Source organism: Rosa rugosa, chromosome 6 (genome assembly GCF_958449725.1).
Source record: "Rosa rugosa chromosome 6, drRosRugo1.1, whole genome shotgun sequence".
Taxonomy (NCBI): domain Eukaryota; kingdom Viridiplantae; phylum Streptophyta; class Magnoliopsida; order Rosales; family Rosaceae; genus Rosa; species Rosa rugosa.
Genome location: NC_084825.1, coordinates 37,576,959 through 37,598,273, shown reverse-complemented (window position 1 = coordinate 37,598,273; position 21,315 = coordinate 37,576,959). Strand labels below are relative to the sequence as shown.

Sequence of the window (21,315 nt, the reverse complement as noted above, 5' to 3'; positions counted from 1 at the left end):
CACAAGAGCGAATTCTAGCATTCTCTAGTCCATTAAACTTAATCTATGGCAAGCAGTCAATCAAGATGAAAGAATAATGAGATCATCAAAACATCGCCAAGAAATTAAGAATATATTTTTCATTTCACTCCAAGAAAAAGGGACATGGTTCAATTATCTCACATGGCTTTATGAATCACACCTCATCTTAACATGCTCATATTCTGTACCAAGGTCATGCAATCCATATCCACTACAAGGCACACATTTTTCATATATCTCAATTAACCAAAGAATACCATGTTTAAAATCATCTCAATGTTGTGATCCTCTTTTAGTCATGATTTCAGAGATATAGAATCATCCCAGACAGTTGAAAGGCATCCTAAGACTCAAAACAAAAACAAAAGCAACGAAATTTTTTATATTTCTGACATTTTTCGATTTTTTTGTTTTGTTTTCTTTTTATGACAAAAACTAACTACAAGCATTAATCCTTCCCCCCACACTTAAATCATACATTGTCCTCAATGTTAAACAAGTTAGAGCATGCAATGAACAATTATCATGTGAATGGAATGATTAACTCAAGAAAACCTAAAAACAAAAACTAAAAACGCAAATAACAAAGATACAATCAGAAAATAGTAATAGAGGAGATAGAGGAGATAGAGTTTAAGAGAGCAAATCTGCGTTGATGGCTCCTCCACAGCTACGGTTGAAATGGGTTGCCTCCCATGCAGCGCTTAATGTTTAAAGTCTTTCAGCCTAGACTTGTACCTCCATTTACTCCTTTGGAGGAGCGGTATGCGGGCGAGTGGCAGCCTTCTTGCTGGTTTCAGCCTTCGGAGGAGGGTTCTGATGGAGTGACATAAATAAATAAAAAAAAAACGGGGGAGGCAAGGTTCGAAACCTTAACCTGCTACACGAAACCTTTGTCCCCAACCACTGGAGCACAAGCTGTGCTTAATATAATGTGTACAAATTTTATACTTATTATGTCATAAACGAACATAATAAAAATAAACGAGAGGCGAGGTTCGAACCTCAGACCTCTTGTACACGAACTTTACACTCAACCACTCGAGCACGGCTGCTCACGTTATTATCCATACCAATCCTTTTATTTAAACCAACTGTTTCAACTGTTTCAACAATTCGGCACAAAACATCCAAGACTGTTTCAGAAACTCGGCCCAACGTATCCAAAACTGTTACAGAAATCCGGCCCAACTCATCCAAAACTGTTTCAGAAACTCGGCCCATCAGGCCTCCACCCACAGCTACAGTGATGCCTTGATCCGAGACAGGCCCAAGTACGGCCCACTTGTGTCACGGCTTATCCCTTCCGTGATTTACGGCAGTCAAATCTGCTTTCGGCTACAGCTGTCCGCCACAGCGCCTCGAGATTCCCTCGGTCCCCTTACACGCTCTCCACGCGCCAACAACTTTTCCGGGTTTCAGGGCGACTTTAATCCAACGCGTAGAATGAATCACAGGAATCGTCCATCCAACGGTGGAGATCTGCTCACCTCGCTCTATAAATAGGTGCATTCTGAGGGCGCAACTGTTCACTCCAAAGGAACGAAAATCTCTCCTGAGTTCCAGCCCCTCTCTCCCAACTCTTCAGCTTTTCCTCTTCTTTCAAAACTCAAAATATTTCTTCTTCGATTCAATCCTTCTCTTCTGATCTTCTCTCCCATCTAGTTGATTCAATCCCATCTTTCCTCTGAACTTTCAGATCTCCAACACACCATCATCATCCTTAATCCCTTTAACAACAACTCCTTCAAACACTTGACAACTTTACTCTTCGATCTTCACATCCCCTCAACCCATCACCATGGAACCACGAACTCTGCAACTGATGGAGCTACAAACCCAGCAACAAATCGAGGATGGAGGAAACAACCAAGCAGTCGGGAGTAGTGCCAACACAGATTTCTGGCGAAGCCGTGCCAGGTGGGTTCCTACTCCAGATCAAATAAGGATCCTCAAGGATCTTTACTACGACAAGGGAGTTAAGCGCCCAACTACAGAGCATATTCACGAGATCTGTCTCCAGCTGAACCAGTATGGACATGTTGAGGGCAAGAACATTTATTTTTGGTTCCAGAATGTCAGGGCTCGAGAGAAGCAGATGAAGAGGTGCAATCAGGCTGCTCAAGTGCCCATGGGAACTAGTTCTCCTGGTACTGGTGGATCCATTGATCTCAATTTTGGGTCCACTGGTTCTACTGGTGCTGGTGGATCCATCGACATCAATTTTGGGCCAGCTGGTGGATCCATTGACATCAATTTTGGGTCCACTAGTTCTACTGATGATGGTAGATCCATTAATCTCAACTTTGGTTCCACCGATTCTACTGGTAATGAAGGATTTCTTGATTTAAATTTTGTTTCATATTCTTCCTCACACTTCAACACTAATACCAGTACAACTCTTTTGGCACAACAGGAGGACAAACATCCCTGCAACAACGAGGAGGAGATCACCAGGAGATTGAAACCCTTCCATTGTTCCCCATGCATGGTGAGGACATCTTGGGCATCATGAAGACTACTTCCGAGGGAGGTAGCGGTTATGGCGGTGGCTCTCACATTTCCCTTGAGCTCAGCCTCAACTCCTACAGAGATGCAGACATGGCTTAGTATAGAGTATTATTATTATTATTATTATTATTATTATTATTATTTTTTTTTTTTTTATTATTATTTGTTTTTTTTTTTTTTTTTTTTTTGTAAATAGCTGAAATTAATAAGACTGAATGAATGCTTTTTTTTTTTTTTTTTTTTTTTTATTATTATTTTTTTTTTTAAATTTTTTTATTATTATTATTATTATTATTATTATTTTTTGTAAAAAGCTGAATTTAATAAGACTGAATGAATGCATTTTATTTTATTTTTATTTTTATTTTATTTTTATTTTTTTTTTATTTTTTTATTATTATTATTAAAAAATATAGGACTCAAAAATATTTATAGGACACAAAATGAAAGACAAAAATATTTATAGGATTCAAAATGAAAGACAAAAATATAAATCCCTTCCCCCACACTTAAATATTGCATTATCCTCAATGTAATCAATTAAAAGCATGCAATGAAATAAGTAAGCATATAGGGATGGAATTTACGAAAATAACTATTAAAACAAAAAGAAAATGGAGGAGTAAAAGGGGAAGAGAAAGCAAATCTGATTATATTCTGAATTGGGTTGCCTCCCAAGCAGCGCTTGTATTTTACGTCTTGCAGCCAGACGGTACCTACATTAAATAAAGTTAGTAACTTAATATTAACAAAGAAATACAAAAAAAATAAACAAGTAACTATGAATTACAAACTACAAGTATAATTTACAAGTATTTTGTACATAAGACACAAGTTAAGTACACAAGTGAGTATAAAACGTAAAAAGTATTTTTACAAGTATAAAGTGTGAAACAACAAAATAATTTACACGTAAAGAGTATGTACAAGTATTTCTTTTGTTATAAACATTATTGATATCAAATCTAATTCCAAGCGGTAAATCAAGTGGACGTGCGGCCCAAGTATAGTCGTCTAGACACAAAGTCCCTCCTACATCCGTTGGGCAACCTTACTGAAATGGCCAGGTAGGGGAGGGTGAACACGAGAGGAAAAATCCATTTTGGCATGAGCTAAGCCCATTTATAAGCACTTCTGGATTCAAAAACCCGTCATGAACGTTATCCCCTTCCTAGACACCATCTCACATAGGATATTCTTACTAGGATGTAAAAGGTCCTAAGTGTGTTAGACAGTTCAATGAATGTTAATAAAGGCCGCCCTCAACCTTAAGGGACCTGAACTAGGTACCAATAAGGGGTTTAGGCCAATATTAATAAACACGACTTCACCTATTCCTTCTTTAATTTACAACTCACAATTAAACTCGTATTCAACAATAAAAAAAAACAACCTAGTTAATTTAAACTAAGTATCAAACAGTTTATATACAACAATTATAAACAAAAACAAGTGATTTTTCAATCCCCGGCAACGGCGCCAAAAATTGATACGCTCAAAGCAAGCGCATAATTTAACCCTGAAAACATCGTTAGTAGTATAAGCAAATAGGGATCGTTCTATTCCGGGGATTGAGGGTACACCTGTCATTGTCAAAAAATAAATAAAGAATTAAAATAATAAAGTAAAAAGTATTATGTACAAAAATAAAATAAAGAATAAAAATATATACAAGTTAATATAAAAAGGGGGGTTTTGAGATTATAGAATTGGAATTAAAATTAAATGAAATAAAGAAAGTGTAAAAACACATATACAAGGGTGGAACACAAGAAACAAAGATCAAAACTACAATCATATGAATGAAATCCAATTACAATTCCTATAGTTGATTATCTATGTCATGAGAAATAAGTTGACCATGTGAAACATTCGAAGCAAATGATTTCCCATATTTTACTTTCCTTGAATATTTAATCTAAGTGAAAGCACCTAAATTAAACCTATTGAACATGCAATCATAGTCTAGAAAACTAGCTAATCAAGAACACATTCAATGCATGAAGAACAAAGAAAGGATGTCAACCAAAGTGCACAACCTAGTATGAAAAAGTCCATCTATTTGCAATCCTCCTTAATTGATTTCGACTTTTGTCCAAAGCCTTTACTACTTAAATCTAGCACCAATTACATGCATATATCCTAAGTTGGCCATCAAAGAACACATACATATAAAAGTTTTCCATAATCCAAAATCAATTAAGCAATCTCACATAAGCAACATAAAAATCAACATAAAGAAATCACAATTTTTATTCAAACATAGAAATTGGGCTTAAACTTTGCCCTTAATGTTATTGTTAACTAGAAACAAATTCCTACGAAATTAAATAAGGAAAAAGAATGAATTACACCGTGAGTTGGAGATGGAGATGGAGTGCTTGAAACGTTGAAATCTTGAATCTTGGAAGCAAGCCTTCAAGGTGGACGATGGAGGATATGATATTCCCGGCTCCTTCTTCTTCTTCTTCTTCTTACTTGAAAACGCAGAATTTTGCAACTAGAGAATGGAGAGAAAAATGGAATGGAAATGGAGAGACAAAGAAGATGAAATGGATGAAGGAATCTATTTAGAGTGAGAGGAGAAGGTGTTTATATAGGGAAGAAAAAGAAGAGTGAAATGATAAATGGAAGAAAAATAATGATAGTGGTTTGTAAAATATGGAAAAGATGGAGTAATGATGAAATGAAAGCAAGGCATGAATGTGTAGAAGTATGGAAGTGATGATGATCTATTGGAGCAGAAAAATATATCCAAGGAAAAAGAGAAAAGCATCTAGCTTTCTTCATGTGGGTAGGAAACATGAACATGTGATGTTGAGCTGTTTTTTAGATCAGTTTCTGCCCCTTTATTCCTTCAATTATTTCTCCAACAAGCATTCCCAATTTCACTATGACCTCTTCATAAAAAATGTTCCATTATGAGTGTAGATCACCCTGGTAAAATTTCAGATTTTTATTCCATGTGGTTGGGCCGAAAATGCTGCTGGACCTCTTACAGGTCCAGTTTTCCAGTTTTGCTTCTATAGAAAATTGGGTTGATTGTTTGAAGGCCTTCCACTCAACAAAAGTTCTTGCACTCTTCATAAGAAATGATCCTTGGGCTGTCTAGAATGGATCTGGAAAGTTTCAGCTCATTTGAAGTTCATTTGGTCCGGCGGCCGCTCCTTCTTCCTTGCTTGGCTTGGTTTCTCCTAGCCGGAGTAGGAAAATGTGTAAAATTGACATTTTAGTACATTTCCATTTTTCTCCACCATTTATAGGTAAGTGTGGACCTAATGCTTATTTCACCATCATTTACTCCAATGTACCTAAGAAAATAGAAATTGAGTTAAAAATCGATTCGTTAAGGAATTAACTAAGCAAAATGTGAGGAATTAACTATTAAAATACCACATTAAAATGCTCCTATCAGGCAGCAGGCGCACGGGTGCGCAGGAACTGCTGTGGCAGCGTGCGGAGCAAGGCTGTAGCGGGCGCAGGGGCTCGTAGCACGGGGCCCAGATGCTAGCGAGCTAGGCGAAGGAGCGCGCTGGGCTGCACGGGCAGCGTGCGCAAGGGCGTGCAGGGGGGGCTGCAGCGAGCGAGGCTAGCGCGGCCTAGGAGCTGCGGCAGTTTTGGTGAAAAAGGTTTTCGGGTTTTTGGTTTTTGCTTTGTGGTTAGAACTCGTGCTGATAACGTGTTTAAGTAAAAGAGATTCGAGAGAGAATTGATGAGAGAATTGTATCATATTATTGAGAATAGGAGCCCTATATATAGGGATTACAAAGTACTAGTTCTAATGTTACAAGGAATACCAATCCGTGTAGGATTGGGAAATCTAGAACCTTCTCTCCTATTGCTACTCCTAGTTTGATAAGGCACACTAAGTCGATTTTCCTTCAACAGTAACAAGTGGAGTAGAGATTTATTGCTTACCTAGATTGTTCATCTTATCATCTTTATAGGTGAGCCTAAGCGGATATCTTGATTAGTGCACGTAGTGGTGTGCAACTTACGGCAGTCACGCATTAGTGAGTCCATAACTCTACTTGTAAGAGGACGTGGGGAAGGGCTTCCCACTTGCTATGGATTCAGTCGAGCTGAGTGATTCCACCTTACCCATATCCACCTCGGAAAATTTCTCAAATAGGTTGGGCCGCCTCTCTCTCAGCCCTTTTCTTGACTAGAACTCGATTCCGCCTTACCAAGTCCACTCCGAGTGTATTCGTCCTCGAGAGTGTTTCTTAAATAGGTCGAGCTGCTTCTTACCTGCCCATTTCCCTCTTCTCTTTCCTTGCTTTTATGGCCAATATCCAAAAGACGCTGAGTTTCTAATCAACATGGACATCCCCAAATCAAGGTAAAATTATGTTTCCTCATATTGATCTCTCTCTCAAATTCTTACCTGCACCCATGTCTTTGTACCTAACAATCTGAGAAATAGGAAAGGCCACGTTATTTCAGTCTTGAAACTACAGTCCAAAATGACTTTTTCAAAATGTCCGTAACTTCTACTTAACAATGCATTTTCCTTATCATGAATGTCAATTCCAGACTCTGTCAATCAAGATTTGGATCCGCCAACACAATGATTCCAATCCAGACCAACTAGGTTCGCATCTAAGTACTAAAACCCATCATTAGAGAAAAAATCTTAAATTTATTCCCAAGATTGACCAAATAATTGATCATGAAAAATTGACAATGAAAGTTGGCACCTAGCATTAGCTCTTCATGGGCAGAGAGGAAACAAAAAACATAACTCGACAATACCAGTTGTACCACACCACACTTTGCCAACCTCACCTCAAAAACTCCAGCCTATCACCGTCGACCGCGTGGGTCCCGCCAATTACCCTCCTAACGCGGACTCGGACTTTCCCACCCATTTAAACCCGAAACCCAGTCTCTCGTCGGATCTTTCCACCTTCGAATTTCCGATGGCGTTTCCCTACACATACCTCACGCTCTTTCTCTCTCTACTTTCTCTCTCTACCCTCTCCCTCTCCCTCTCCGCCTTCTCTCCCGTCGACAACTACCTCTTCGACTGCGGCTCCACCGTGGACTCCGCCTTCGACGACGGCCGCCGCTTCGTCCCGGACTCGTCCACTTCAGCTCGCTCAATTTCACTCCGAAACCAAAACCCTAATCCCAATTCGCCCCAAATTTACCAAACCGCTAGGGTTTTCCGGCGGCCGTCCAAGTACGAGTTCCAGATCCACGACCCGGGGACCCAGATGGTACGCCTCCATTTCCAGAGCTTCAATTCTTGTAATTTCGATTGGAATAGTGCTCAATTTCATGTCTTGGTCAATGGGTTTGTGGTTTTGAAAGTCAGCGGCTTTGGATTTGGGGGTGTATTAGGTCCTATGATTAAGGAGTACTTGATCTGGGTCGGTACTGGAAAGCTTGTGATTCGATTTGTTCCTGATAAAAAGTCGAGCTTTGCGTTTGTGAATGCGATTGAGGTCGTTTCTGCACCTAAGGACCTTGTTGCTGATACTGCAATGTATGTGAGTGATGGCAAAGTTGTGGGTTTTGATGGGTTGGCTAAGCAAGCTCTTCAAGTTGTGCATAGGGTTAATGTGGGAGGTCATAAAGTGACGCCCTTTAATGATAGTCTGTGGAGGACTTGGATTACTGATGAGGAGTTTTTCGATGCGGGTTTCGGGTCGGAGAGGGTTTATTTTGGGGGGAGGATTAAGTATCAGGTTGGAGGGGCTAGCCGGGAAGTTGGCCCGGATAATGTGTACAACACTGCAAGATTGATTCGTAGTACGAATGCTTCGATTCCCAATGTGAATATGACATGGGTGTTTCCTGCAGTGGGTGGGTATAAGTATCTGGTTCGGATGCATTTCTGTGATTTTGCTAGTACTTCGCTTGGTTTGCTGTATTTCAATGTTTATGTGAATGGGAATTTGGCATATGAAGATTTGGATTTGTCTAAGGCTGCAAATTATATGTTGGCTTCTCCGTTCTATGCGGATTTTGTGGTTGATGGAGATGATTCGGATTCTTTGACTGTAAGTGTAGGACCATCGAACGCTAGCGTGCCATACGCCATTGATGGTATATTGAATGGTATTGAGATCATGAAGTTGAATAACTCAGTTGGGAGTCTTGATGGCGAGCATTGTGCAGAGTGGGTTTTGAGGAGTTGGCCAAAGGGACATGTTAGTCTCTTGGTTCCTTTAGTTGCTGCTGCTTGTGTGCTGCTAAGCTTATCTATGGTTACGCGTAGGAGGATCATGAGGAAGAAGGAATCTGTGGCATGGACGAAACTGCCTGTGGATGTTTCAGAAGTTAATGCCAAGCATGGAAATATACATCAATCGGATAAATTGGAAAGCACTTGAGGGTCAATGAACAGCAGCTGTGGTTTTCAAAGTCTCTAAAAAGTGTTGTAATCTTATTGCTTACGTTGTATAGTTATGCAATAGTCTGAAGTTGTATAAGTTTCTAGCAATATTTGGTGTAGTTTCGCACTTAAATACACGCAATAGTTTGGGTATACTTACTTTTCTTACTGCTTAAACCTTCAGATGTTTTAGGCCTGATCTTGGCTTGTCTTTACTAGATTACTGATGTTAGTATCTCCAGTTAGTTTAGCAGTTGATTATACATCCCCAGATGGGAGCCTTTCAGAATAAGAGAATGTGGTTCTCTGATGGTCTCATTTGAGAATTTGCGTCTCCAAAGACTCCTTTTTTCAAGTTTGTTATCGTATATTCAACTGGCCATTTACCAATGGCTAGTACATTACACCAGCTTGAAAACAGAAGAGGCAAGGGACTCTCAAACTCACTGTTGAGCAGCAATTTCAATCAAGGGTAGCCATGCATGAAAAGAGGTTACTATCGATTCAGGAAAGCGACTGAATGAAAAGAGGAGGAACTAAGAATAGCCCCCCCTGTCGAAATCAAAGGCACTCATATCTCTCCTTATTTGTTTGTATTGATAAGTGCAACTGTGAGAATACATAACAGTAAGAACCAAGGACTGCAGCAGCTGCTAGTGTTCAACCTAATCTGACACAAACTCTAAAGTTCTCTTACTACAGAAAATAGAAGAAAAAAAAATTGTTCGTTGTTCGCGCTCAATCATAAACCACACTTCATTGATAAATACAACATGGAAAGCAGTAAAAACCATAACATATAAGCCAAGGAAAAGATCAAAACGTCTTGGATTTGGTAGCTCGACAAGGTAAAGACTCCAGCTTCAACACCACAACATCAGAGCTGATAGACAACCCCGAGGGCCGAAAGTAGAGAGTCCTCCTTTTGCGATTAGAAAGATGGAACTTTCAAACCAGTCGAGTAAAAGAACATTCGGAAAGCATCAATGCTTCCGCAAAGCCCACAACCATTTCTCAAACTCGTAGTAGAGCGTCCTTCCACTGAAACAGGGTGGGCCTTCTGTACTGCTCTCCTTGAGGCAGCATCTTGCAGGCTCACCTGAAACAAGATAGGATTGGCAATCGCAGGAGAGGCGCGAGCACAACATTTAATTGTCAGAACGATCACGAAGCAAGCATTCCATGCATAATAAGTAATCAAAACAAGTATATGTTCCTATTCGATTATATCACATTAAAGTACTCACCGTGAAATGTACATGGTTAAGATTTGAAATGGTGACTAGCTTGCAATATTTGTTTCAGCACTCAGCACGCCCTGCGGAACATATCAGAAACTAGGGCTGGGATTTAGAACCGTAAAACCGACAAAACCGCACCGAACCGGACCGAAAAACTCAGTTCGGTTCGGTTCTCCAATATATTTACTTCAGTTTTTTTCGGTTCGGTTCTGGAAGAAGCAAGTTCGGTTCGGTTCCGGTTCTTTTTTTTTTTTTTTGCTAGGAACCGAAGGACATATGTCCTTGTATCATTGGAGGTTTGACCAAGCTTATTTCCCTAAAATAAACTCTGCTATAGGAGATCTCAGGCCTATTTTATCTTCTTTTCAGCTTTTCTCATCCCTTTCTCTCCGATCAAGGTTCAGAAGCCAAAAACTCCTCTCAAAACTCATCTCTCTCTCTCCAGATCGCAGCCTCCGCGACGCCACCGCATCGGCTACGCCTTCCCGCCGAAGAAAGAGCAGACCTTCATCCAACCGTCGCTGATCGCCCACGCCGGACAACACGGCATTGATCTGGTCCCCGTCGATGCCGCCAAGGCCTTGACCCAGCAGGGCCCCTTCGACTGCATCATCCACAAGCTCGACGACGACGACTGTAATCAGCAATTGAAGGAATACTCGTCTCTCTATCCCCGCACCGTCATCCTCGACCCGCCCGAGTCCATCGCCCGCCTCCACAACCGGGTCTCAATGCTCGACGTCATCAAAGCCGCCTTCAAAGCCCCGCGAGTCGAGAATGTCGGGGTCCCCAAGCAGGTCTCCAAATTAAGTTTCTGGGTTTTTTTTTTTCAACTTCATCAAGGAATCGTTGAAACCGGAAAACCGATCCGAAGGTTCTCGGTTTCGGTTCCCGTCGGTTCCGGCACTGTCAGCTACAACAACCGAACCGAAGTTCCCTTTCCGGTTTCGGTTCCGGTTCCGGCGAATTTTTGCATTTTCAGAACCGAATCCAGCCCTATCAGAAACAACATTTAACATTGAAATAAGTTTGTAATATTGATATCCACTCTCTATAATTCTATAAACATATGTAGTGTTGTGATTACTTATACAAGCAAGTTTATAACTGTGGGTTTCACTTCGATAACTACACAATATCTTAAATAATCAAAATTCTTTATTTTTCAAATTCCTCTTTTAAATACAATTAAAATTAATTTTAAAACAAGGGTATTATGAACTACAATAGCATTTTGATTGTCTCCCTACAGTGTACAAAAGTTGAAAAATCAAATTAAAGAATGGGATGAAGGATTGGGTAGATAAAAAGTTAAAAACTTACTATTTCCTCATCCACATTGTCTTCCTTCTCCTCCTCCGTGTCAGGGTACTTGCTTGTTATCTTTTGCTTTTCTTGGAAAATCTTCGATTTAAGGCTGTCGCTCGTGGATAAAGTAGTCAAGGATGGGAGATTCACAGTGCAACTTCCGGAGCAAAAGCCTTGCAAATTTGGCAGTCTTTGAAGGGTTAAAACTTGCAATCGGCTGAAAGTAATCTCTTCTGCTGCATCATCACCGTCTGTTGTCACTATGACTGCAATTCTTGGACATTGACTCACTTCCATTGTTGTCAGTTGCTTTAAGCTTTTAGCCACTGAATAAGTTATTAAATGTTCCAAACCCGGACAATAAACTACTTTCAAAGTTGTTAAATTCCGGAAGGAAATCGCTGATGATTCCAAATTCTTTAATCCGAGAGAATGATCCCTCACCTCTAGAACTTCCAAGTTTGGAAAAATCGGGCCTCCTGATCCGGAGTTCTCCTTCCCTAGATGCAACATTTCGCAACCGTGAAACTTTAAAGTTCGTATGCTTGGTAGGGTCCCAACTGCATGTATTTCCTCACAACTACGGTTTCCTTCACTGACAAATATTTCTTCGGGAGGAGCATAATACACTTCAATTCTTTCAATATTGTGTAATTGCTGAAGGAAGAGTGATGTAGCTTGCTGGGAGAAAGGTGCACAACCATGAAATGTAATATATTTTAGGTTGCTGAACGACTCTGTTGGTACTGGGGATGTACCGTACCAAATATCCATGTTGTACACGGACAATTCTTCCAAGTTGGGGAATGAATCCTGAATGGAAATATATCAACGTGTACATTAGATAGATACAAAGTAAGAGATCACATTATTATAAAGATTATACTAGGCCTTTCATCAAGTTTTGTTTTGTTTTTTTTTTTATTTTTTTATTTTTTTCTTTGAGGATTATTCATAAAGATTAGAATACTTTTTGATCGAGTTTTGTTTTTGTATTATCTCTAATAATCATTATCCCTCTCATATCCATAATGAAAATGAAATTCATCCCCATAACTTACATGGTGTTAGTTTTAGTCATAACAAACAAATCACAACTCACCAACTTATATTAATCTAATTAACACTTCAATATATTAATAATATAGTAATCACTTCGATTAGCTATATTTTGTAGTTTTTTTTTTTTTTAGAAAACTGATTTTATTTTTATGTTTAATTTAAATTTAGTAAGGTTTATTTACAGTGGAGAAAATCAAACCTTTAATCTGGCTCAATTTTAATGTAATTTTCAGACCCACTCACTATACATCTAGTTTCTTTTCTTTTTTGAATAAATCACCCTACATCTATTTAGGGCTAAATACTGGTTACTACCCTGTGGTTTAGGTCCAAAATCAATTCAGTCCCTGGACTTCTAATTTCATCAAAAACACCCCTGCACTTTCAATTTTGATCTAATAGGTCCAATTCGTTAATATTATGTTATGGATTCAAGTTATAGTTGGATTATTTGTTGAAAAACTATTATTTTTAATAGTAGGACTCACTCCTAAATTGACTATGCAGGCCACCTCGACACCACTTTATAAAATATAGGCCATATATGAGCCACGTTAACAAGTTAAATAACTCAATTGTCGGAAAACTAACAAATTGGACCTATTAGATCAAAATTGAAAGTGCAGGGGTGTTTTTGATGAAATTAGAAGTTCAGGGACTGAATTGATTTTGGACCCAAACTACAGGGTAGTAATCTGTATTTAGCCCATCTATTTAATTCACGAATGACAATGAAAAGTTTGATAATGCAACCATACCCCTGTCCACAAATTGAAATTGATATTCATTATCAATTTAAAGATGATTTATGTAACAACCCGAAATTTTAATTATATATTAGATCATGTGATAATATTTTCTTTACTAGCTTGTGTGTGTGGGTGTTAGCGTGTGTGTTCGAGAAGTCTATTACCTATTACATGTAGACTTGTGAGGAAGCTAGTTTTACTCAATTGGTTTAAACATTTTCGGATGAGACCTTATAAACCCTTTTGCTTTCTTATTAGTATCCAAGTGTGAGTGAGTATTCTATTTGGGTGATTATGCAAAGTTAGGAATTATAGGTGTTGATGAACCTGTAGACTAAGCTAGCTAGTAGCTTGAGGTGGCATCACTCAATTTATCCATCATTAAAACTTCTAGTCTACTGCTATCACTTGGATATCCCCATATTATAGAAATAAAGCTTGTCTTCTTCATATATGTTTTTATATATATAACCTTGGTTATTAAGTTATATAGGGATAAGAGCTTTCATACCTATCTCTGCAATACTTACTGATGAAGTTTTCCATTAAGAGATAGGACTGCACAAGTGTATCTATTGAATGCTTGGTGATTAAGTCATTAAGTGATAGGTATGGACAAACACATCTTTATGCAGATTTAATTATGATTGTTTTGCTTGATGGCCAAGAACCTGACAAGTATAAATAGCAGCTATCTATTTGATTCATACCCACAATACATTAACGTGAGAGTGAGGGAGATAGAGATAAGGGCTGGAGTAGAATGGAAACAAAGAAATAAACAGAAAGGAAACAAAAGAGAGAGATCAAGATAGAATAGAGGAGATTAGAAGAAAAGAAAGGAAAGTAAAGATCGAGAAAGAAAGAAGAGTATGTATCTGAGGAATAAGAGCATGAAAGAAAAGAAGAAAACAAAAGAGAGAGATTAAGATAGAAGGATTGGAAAAGAAAATAGAAGAGAGAAACATGAGACATGAGAGAGATACCTGAAGTGAAGGAAGGAGGAATTAACAAGAATAGTTTGATTTATATTCTGATTGAGATTCAAATTAAGGTGAATTCAATCCTATAAGCTATTCCAATTGTTATTCTTGTTATTGTGTTTAGCTTAGCTCTTGTCTAAATGGGTTTAAGCTTATGCACAATTAGTAACCTAAATGATTTTCAAACAGAATGCAAGCATAGAAACAGATTAAGATGATAAGAAAGTTGGCTTTCTTAAGGTGGGTGTCCTGAGTAAATTCTTAGGTTGCTGTTTGGGTTAGATTTCTTATTTTGTCTTAACAACAAGAGGTTAGAGTGATCAAAGAACCTATATGCATCAGTTTAACAACCTTAGACTGAGCAGTAACCTCAAACATTAGTTTGTAGGCATTGGAGAAAGCTAGAACAAGTTTCTGCATTATAATCATTAGTTAACTTTGAGCAACCATATCCTTTGATCTAGACCTTCATTTTAGAAACCATTTGCATGTGTTGAAAGCTTATAATGCAAGCTTGATATCTGTACAGTTTCATACAATTTCATGTAAGATTCAGTGGTTAATTTTAAGGCTAAAAACAGAGGTCTGCAATCTGTTGTTTTTGACACAGTTTTCTTTTCACTAAAAACTGTACTTTTCGGCTGGGCATTTGAAGTTGGTGTCTTCATGAAAGTTTCAGTAGACATCTCAAAGATCATTTCAGAATTGAAATCTCATGAAAAAGACTTTTCTAGAGTAAGTTATGATTTTTCGAAGTTGAGGATCTGCATCAGGAAATTCTGCAATTTTCATTATGTTTCTGTTTGTTCCATTTCGTTTCAATAGTTTCTTGTATTCAAACTTGTTTAGGTTGACCACCAACTGAACATAGAGATTCTTCTATTTTTAACAAAACTTGTGACGCTATTTACTGAATTCATTTGAGATACTTATGTCATTGTGAAATCAGTTTTTCGCGTCAGTTTTCCTTCACAATAAATCTGCAAGACGTTTTTGGTTAGTTATTTAGCATTTCAAGTGAAATCTAAATGGCTTGAGATTTTAGGTACCATTTTCTTAAGACATAAGCTCGATATTGAAGTATGTTCTTAAGGCAGAATCATAGTTTTGTGTTTAAAATAAATTATGTGCTTATGCATAGGAAATGTGAATTGTACTTGGATATTTACTTTTTTTATGCAGGAACATGTATCTATACAATAGCTTGAAATCCAGGTAGGGGGATCTGGGGAACCTCTACTCAACTGTATTGTATGCATATATGTTGCCTGACATGTTTGTTATGGAATGAATGAATATTTGATGCAATTACATTGCGAAGTATATATTATCAATTGATGCATCATCCATTGAGTACATATGATCGAAGTATAAGGGTGGCGATCGATGGTGATATGTGTAATGTTATCGATATAAGAAAGTTTGAAATTTATCTTTTGCGTAGTTGAGTCCATAACCTCAGCAGGTACCAGATCCCAGGTATGCCCATTGTTAATGAGCAATTAGTATAGGATTGAAAGGGTAATTTGGGACTGGCGAAAGGGGCATGGACAAGATGACTAGCAAAAGAGGGTTAGGGGGATTGATTTTGGGTGGGGGTTAGTTCATACAGTTGGGTACTCTGAGTCACCTTCGTGGTAAAATACATGGTATGGGACATGTAGGCTCAGTTTATTCTGGTGTGTGAATTAATGGGAATAGAACATGCATTCATGCATACCATATGATGATTGTGTGGTTATCTTTTATGTTAAGAGAAATAGCTCCCTACTGAGCCACAGGTTGAGCTCACCCCTTAACAGTCTTGCAGGTTATTAAACACAAGAACTATGAAGATTAGTGATCGAAAGCAATTAGAGTTAGTTGGAGTTTTGTATATGTAAGATCATTATTCCGGAAGTGAGTACTGTTAGTGATCTTGAGTTGGATTTATCCTTATATCGAAAAGAGAAGTCAATTTCATTATCAAAGTGTCGATTTTATTTTTTATTCGTTTATTTTTATTTTTACTCACACCTCGGATTTCGGGAAATATTTAAAAAAAAAATTGACCCGGGTTCGGAGTGTGACAATTTAGTTGTCATAATTTCTTGAGCGACTGTGACTTGTGAAAGATGATTAGGATGAGGTGATTTAGGATGGTAGGGCTAATCCCAAGGGCTATTTACTCAATTCATTATCCATTAATTACTCGTCACAGGAAATAGCAGATAGGAGAGCTTAAACCCGTTAAAACAGACAAACCAAACAACGCCGACGACAAAGCTCCGATGGACCAAGGAGCAATCGGTGAAGTGGAGTCCGATGGGTGAGGAGGATGTGCATCTTAACCATGATGAATCAGAGATTTGAGACAAAGAGAGATGGGTATGCTGAAAATAAAAGATTAGGAATGGTTGGAAAAGGGGATCTGGGAAGGAAAGGAAAGCAAAGACAAAAGGGAAAGCATACTCCACCGGGGCAGAGCAGGGAGCTACCACGAGAAGGGTAGGGATAAGCCTCGCGAAGAGGGAAAATATCTCCCCCGACTTTCAAGCCAAAGATCCAGATCGGAGAGATCTAGATCTGGCAAGAAAGGGGGGGAGGAGGGGGAAAGCTGGAAGCTGGGTTGGCTAGAGAGAAGGAGGAGTTTCTCTCACTAGAAAACGCGTTCGAAGGCCCCAAGTAGTCTTTTATTCTTTGAAACAGAGGATAAGAAGGAACTTGCATGAGAAATTAGAAAATGTAAAAAGTAGTCTTACCTTGTCAATTGGAAAGACAGACTTTACTGGGCCCGACTCATGTTTATCCTGAAAGATTGAAATTTCTACCTCATTAATTCCGCTTTGTAATTGTACTTTCAATTCTTTGAGTAATGGCCACGTGGAAGTATGCTTTCCCGGATAAAAACTCTTAAGTTTGGGCAGAGTTTCCAATGCCACACGTGTTGCCTTTGGGAACACAAACTGAGGAGGCGTTGGTAATTCTACTCCTCCCTCTTCCTCACCAACTATTTCCAGCAGATCACGACAATACGACACCCACAGAACTCGTAGCTGCTGAAGTCCTCTGGCCAAAGAGGCTGGGAATATATTTTTCAAACTGTCAGCATCCCATATCCTCAAGAATTCAAGATTTTGACAGTACAAAGGTTTCCACTGATCATAAGGGGTTGATCTGTTGACACGTGTCTCTTCAACATTAATTCCTCCGACTTCAAATACCACTTTTAGCGAGTTGCAAGTATCTATGACTAGTCTTTCCAGAGCATTCAATCTCCCCATGATAGTAGGCGGAAATATACTTATCAGACTCTTGCAATAACTAACGTAAACTTGTTTGAGTCGGCAAAAAGAGTCTTGATCAGCAAGTTGGTTATTGTGCCATATTGTCTGCAACTCCTCTAACCACTCGATTTTCAATTCCTCCAAGCTGGGAAATCTTACCTGCATCATTACATGTAATTAGGGACATTTTACAAAAGCCTTTTTCGTTCCACTTAACTGGACATATCAATGAAATATTAAGCAACAGAGTATAATTAAGTTACCTTGTCGTTAAAAAGGCAGCGTTCTGCAACACTCTCATGTTCAACACTTGGGCTCTCCTCTGACTCCCTCTCTTCAATTTCTTTGCAGATTCTTGTACTTTTATCACTCATAGGGTCACAGATGAGTGCCTTCAATTTTCTACAATACTCTATAACCAACTTCTTCAAGGACGGAAATTCAATACGAGTACCTGTGCAGATTCTATCGAGGCATGGAAGATGTTCCAGTTCCAGAGTTTCAAGCTTACAGAACATGTTATTCATATTTTCTTCATTGTAATCTGTTGTTGATGATACTACCTCTTCCATGCTTTTGCAGTTGCATATCTCAAGATGTTTGAGCTGTAAGAAACTTTTAGCCATAGAACATGAGAACAAGAATCTCAAATGACCACATTTTTGTATGCTTAAGGTTGTTAAGTTGGGGAACACAACCTGGATGGAGTACACAGTTCATCTACGTTAGCTATATATATCCAAAATAGGTAGACTTATAGGTAGCCTTATATCAATTCATGTAGTATAGATAGTGTAGTACATGACACCAAATATAAAACCGACTAGGCTACTGGTGCGAATAATCCATTACATTACACAGGATGACGATGAATTTAGTTTGATCAATAAACTCACAATATGTCAAATATTTAAGGCAAAGTACTACTTGAGGAGCTATCGGTATCAATGTCATTAATTTTTTTTTTCTACGAAGTGTTTTTAAACTACCAAACACAAACCTGCAACATATAGGCAGACAAAAAAAGAAGCAATATATAGCAATTCCAGATTCAAATATAGTGAAATTGATCCATCAAATTTATTATTCGATGCACACGTATACCCCCCAACACACACGTATTTCTTTTCTTTGTATTAACTTTTCTGGGCGTATTCGGTTTATTATACAACCTTTATAAGTTTCTTTTCTAAATTTGTATTATCAAACTAAAACTTGATGCACTCTTCAAGAAATTGGAGCGAGGAATTCTTGGTAAATTATTCTCTCCATGCACATAGAAATGATAGAATGACCCAAACAAATGTTCCTTCTCGTGCACAAATAACTACATGGAATATGAATAAGCCAAGTGACATACCTTCTTGTTAATGATATATGTAAGATCAACATTCTTTTGGAGTTGGAGACGTTTCAGGTGCAGAGAACCTTCGTTGTCTAATTGATACAAACTATTATTAACACCTTCCATCACATCCAAGGCCAAATCTTCAGATCTCATCATCAGCCTTCTTAGCCCTTGATCCGATTGATTGCTGGGAGTGAGCTCGAGCTTTAGTGTATTGAGGGTCGTTTCAGCCATAGTTTTCTTCCACGTATACCTGCTTTCCCACACACCACCAATATATATATGATATCTTTTCAGCATATTGGAGAACAAGTTTGGTGGAAGAATATCAACATCTGGAATATATATTTCTAATGCAGTTAGTCGAGATAACTGCTTCAGCTCCAGAAGACTAGCATTCTTTCTTTCGTTGATGTCTCCCTCAGCCTCCCATTTTTCAAAACTGTTTTTCATTCTCAAGTCTTCGAGCCTTGTCAAACTTGATATGACATTAGGTGAAATCACTTCAAGCTCAGGGCTATCCGACAAGTCCAACAACCGCAGATGAGTCAATTTCACTATTTCTTTCGGCAACTCTTTGAACTTGGAGTTAGCTAAGCTAAGAGTTTCCAAGTTGCTTAGCTCTCCAACTCGAGCTATGTGTTCCAACGTGCATCCATCTAAACACAATGTTTGAAGATTGGTTTTTAGCAATTCAAGAGATGGAGGTAGTGACATGAGAGGCAGATTGCAAATATCCAACACCTTGAGTTTTGGCATTTCTTCAAAAAAATTGCTTGGAATTTTCGAATGTTGATCACTTTTTTCACTATTACCATGCAAACTGAACATTTCTAGCTCAGGACATTTCCATGGTACGTCAGGAAGACTGGGGATAATGCAACAGGACCAGAAGATCTTACTGCACCTTTTAAAATATTCTTGATCTGGCCATTCTTCCAACTGATGAACTCCATTTTGTACTAGGACGTCTTGATCTCTAGTCGCAATCCGGATAGCAACATCATGTAAAAGATCATGCATTCTGACACATGTATTATCATCTCCGTCTAGCAATAGACAAGAACTCTTAAGTTTATCAACTTGTGTGTACAATGCATTTCGAGCTTTTTCAACTGAAAGACCTTTAAAAAAACCCAAGCCCATACTATATTTCAATAAGTTCGTCAAAGAAATAGAGTTCCCCTGTATAGTAGTACCACACAACAAGAACAATGGCTTAAGCTGCTCATTCAATCGAGTGTAACTCCATTCAAGACCCAAGTAAGCTTGTTCCGTGAAGTCTTCTTTCTCATCAAACCTGTGAAGACTTGTCAGGGCATATTCCCATATAGGTAAAGAACTATGTTCTAAAGCTCTTGCTACTGCGATAATCAAAAGAGGCAAACCTCCACATCTTTGGGCTACTTGAGTTGCTAAGGTTTTTATAGCAGAATCTTTAGTAACATCCCCTGCTGTCTTCTCAAATAAAAGCCAAGTTTCATCTTGGCCTAAAATGCCGAGCAGAAACTCCCTCTGCTTAATGTAGTCAGCAGTTAATACCTTTCCAGTTCTAGAGGTCAGCAGTATTTTACAAGTAGGTATGTGGGGAAGCCCGAGAGTTTTCAAGTTAATTTGTTCCCAGACATCATCCAAAATCACAAGAGTCTTCTTGTTTTTTATTCTTTCACATATTTTATTGGCTCTGACGGAGATAGTCTGGTTTGACAAAGCTTCAAGACTTAACTTTTCAGCAATTTCTTCTTGAATTGCTTCCAAGTTTGGATTTTTCACATCTCGTACCATGACTGCATCATCAAACAACTTATCTTTCGTAACTTGCCTGAAAACTTCTTCCACTAGTGTGGTTTTACCGACACCCCCAATACCATACACTAGAATGATGTCGGCACTGGGACTTCTCAATTCATCCATGATTTTACTCAAAGTTGAAATTCTTGAATCAAATGGCTCATAATCTTCAGTAGGTATGACACATACCTCTTGTGGGCGAACACTGTGTGAAACAATAGAGAAGTCTTTTCTTTTATAGAGTTCATCCACAGCCTCCACCAACTTTGTTGACTTCTTGCTTAGTTGATAACGAAGTCTCGGGTTAGGACAAAGTTGATGGGGACGCTTCATCTTTGCTTGATGTTCATCCTTCAAGACTTCGCTTGGCTCTTCATTTGCTTGGCATTTTTCCTTCAAGAATTCTTCTGTGTCTTTTATGATCTGACCCACTTCTTCGAGCCATTTTTGGACATCATTATGGATTTTCTCACCTCTTCTATCAGCTCCATCAACCTGTTGCTGTACTCTATCTCTGGCGACGCTCAAAATCTTCACTTGGGTCATTAGAGTTTGAAGATTCTTGTTGTAGTGGATTAGATAACCCACTTGGCGTCTCACTAGGCGTCCAAAGGGTTCAACCGTGTACTCGGCTATTTTTCCAACAACCCCGTTACCAATTGCACAAAGACAATCCATTCCTGTAGAATATC

At 38.5% G+C, this 21,315-nt stretch overlaps 2 protein-coding genes and 1 long non-coding RNA gene across 3 annotated transcripts; 1 reads left to right on the top strand and 2 right to left on the bottom strand.

The window, feature by feature from the left end:
- Positions 1-7,407: 7,407 nt before the first annotated feature.
- On the top strand, positions 7,408-9,030 carry LOC133714190 (probable receptor-like protein kinase At5g24010). Its single transcript, XM_062140276.1, has one exon. The coding sequence runs from the start codon at positions 7,455-7,457 to the stop codon at positions 8,871-8,873; it is 1,419 nt and encodes a 472-aa protein (XP_061996260.1). The 5' UTR covers positions 7,408-7,454; the 3' UTR covers positions 8,874-9,030.
- A 400-nt stretch (positions 9,031-9,430) lies between these two features.
- Positions 9,431-11,520, bottom strand: LOC133715121 (uncharacterized). The gene is made up of 3 exons (XR_009848945.1): positions 11,440-11,520; positions 10,123-10,193; positions 9,431-9,974 (listed from the first exon to the last, which is right to left on the bottom strand). It is a non-coding gene; the product is annotated as an uncharacterized LOC133715121 (long non-coding RNA).
- Positions 11,521-11,735: 215 nt separating this feature from the next.
- On the bottom strand, positions 11,736-21,301 carry LOC133716725 (disease resistance protein At4g27190-like). The gene is made up of 5 exons (XM_062143395.1): positions 18,845-21,301; positions 17,748-18,089; positions 16,960-17,643; positions 11,869-12,237; positions 11,736-11,750 (listed from the first exon to the last, which is right to left on the bottom strand). Exons 1-5 carry the CDS (start codon positions 21,299-21,301, stop codon positions 11,736-11,738), a joined length of 3,867 nt encoding a protein of 1,288 aa, XP_061999379.1.
- Positions 21,302-21,315: the final 14 nt, after the last annotated feature.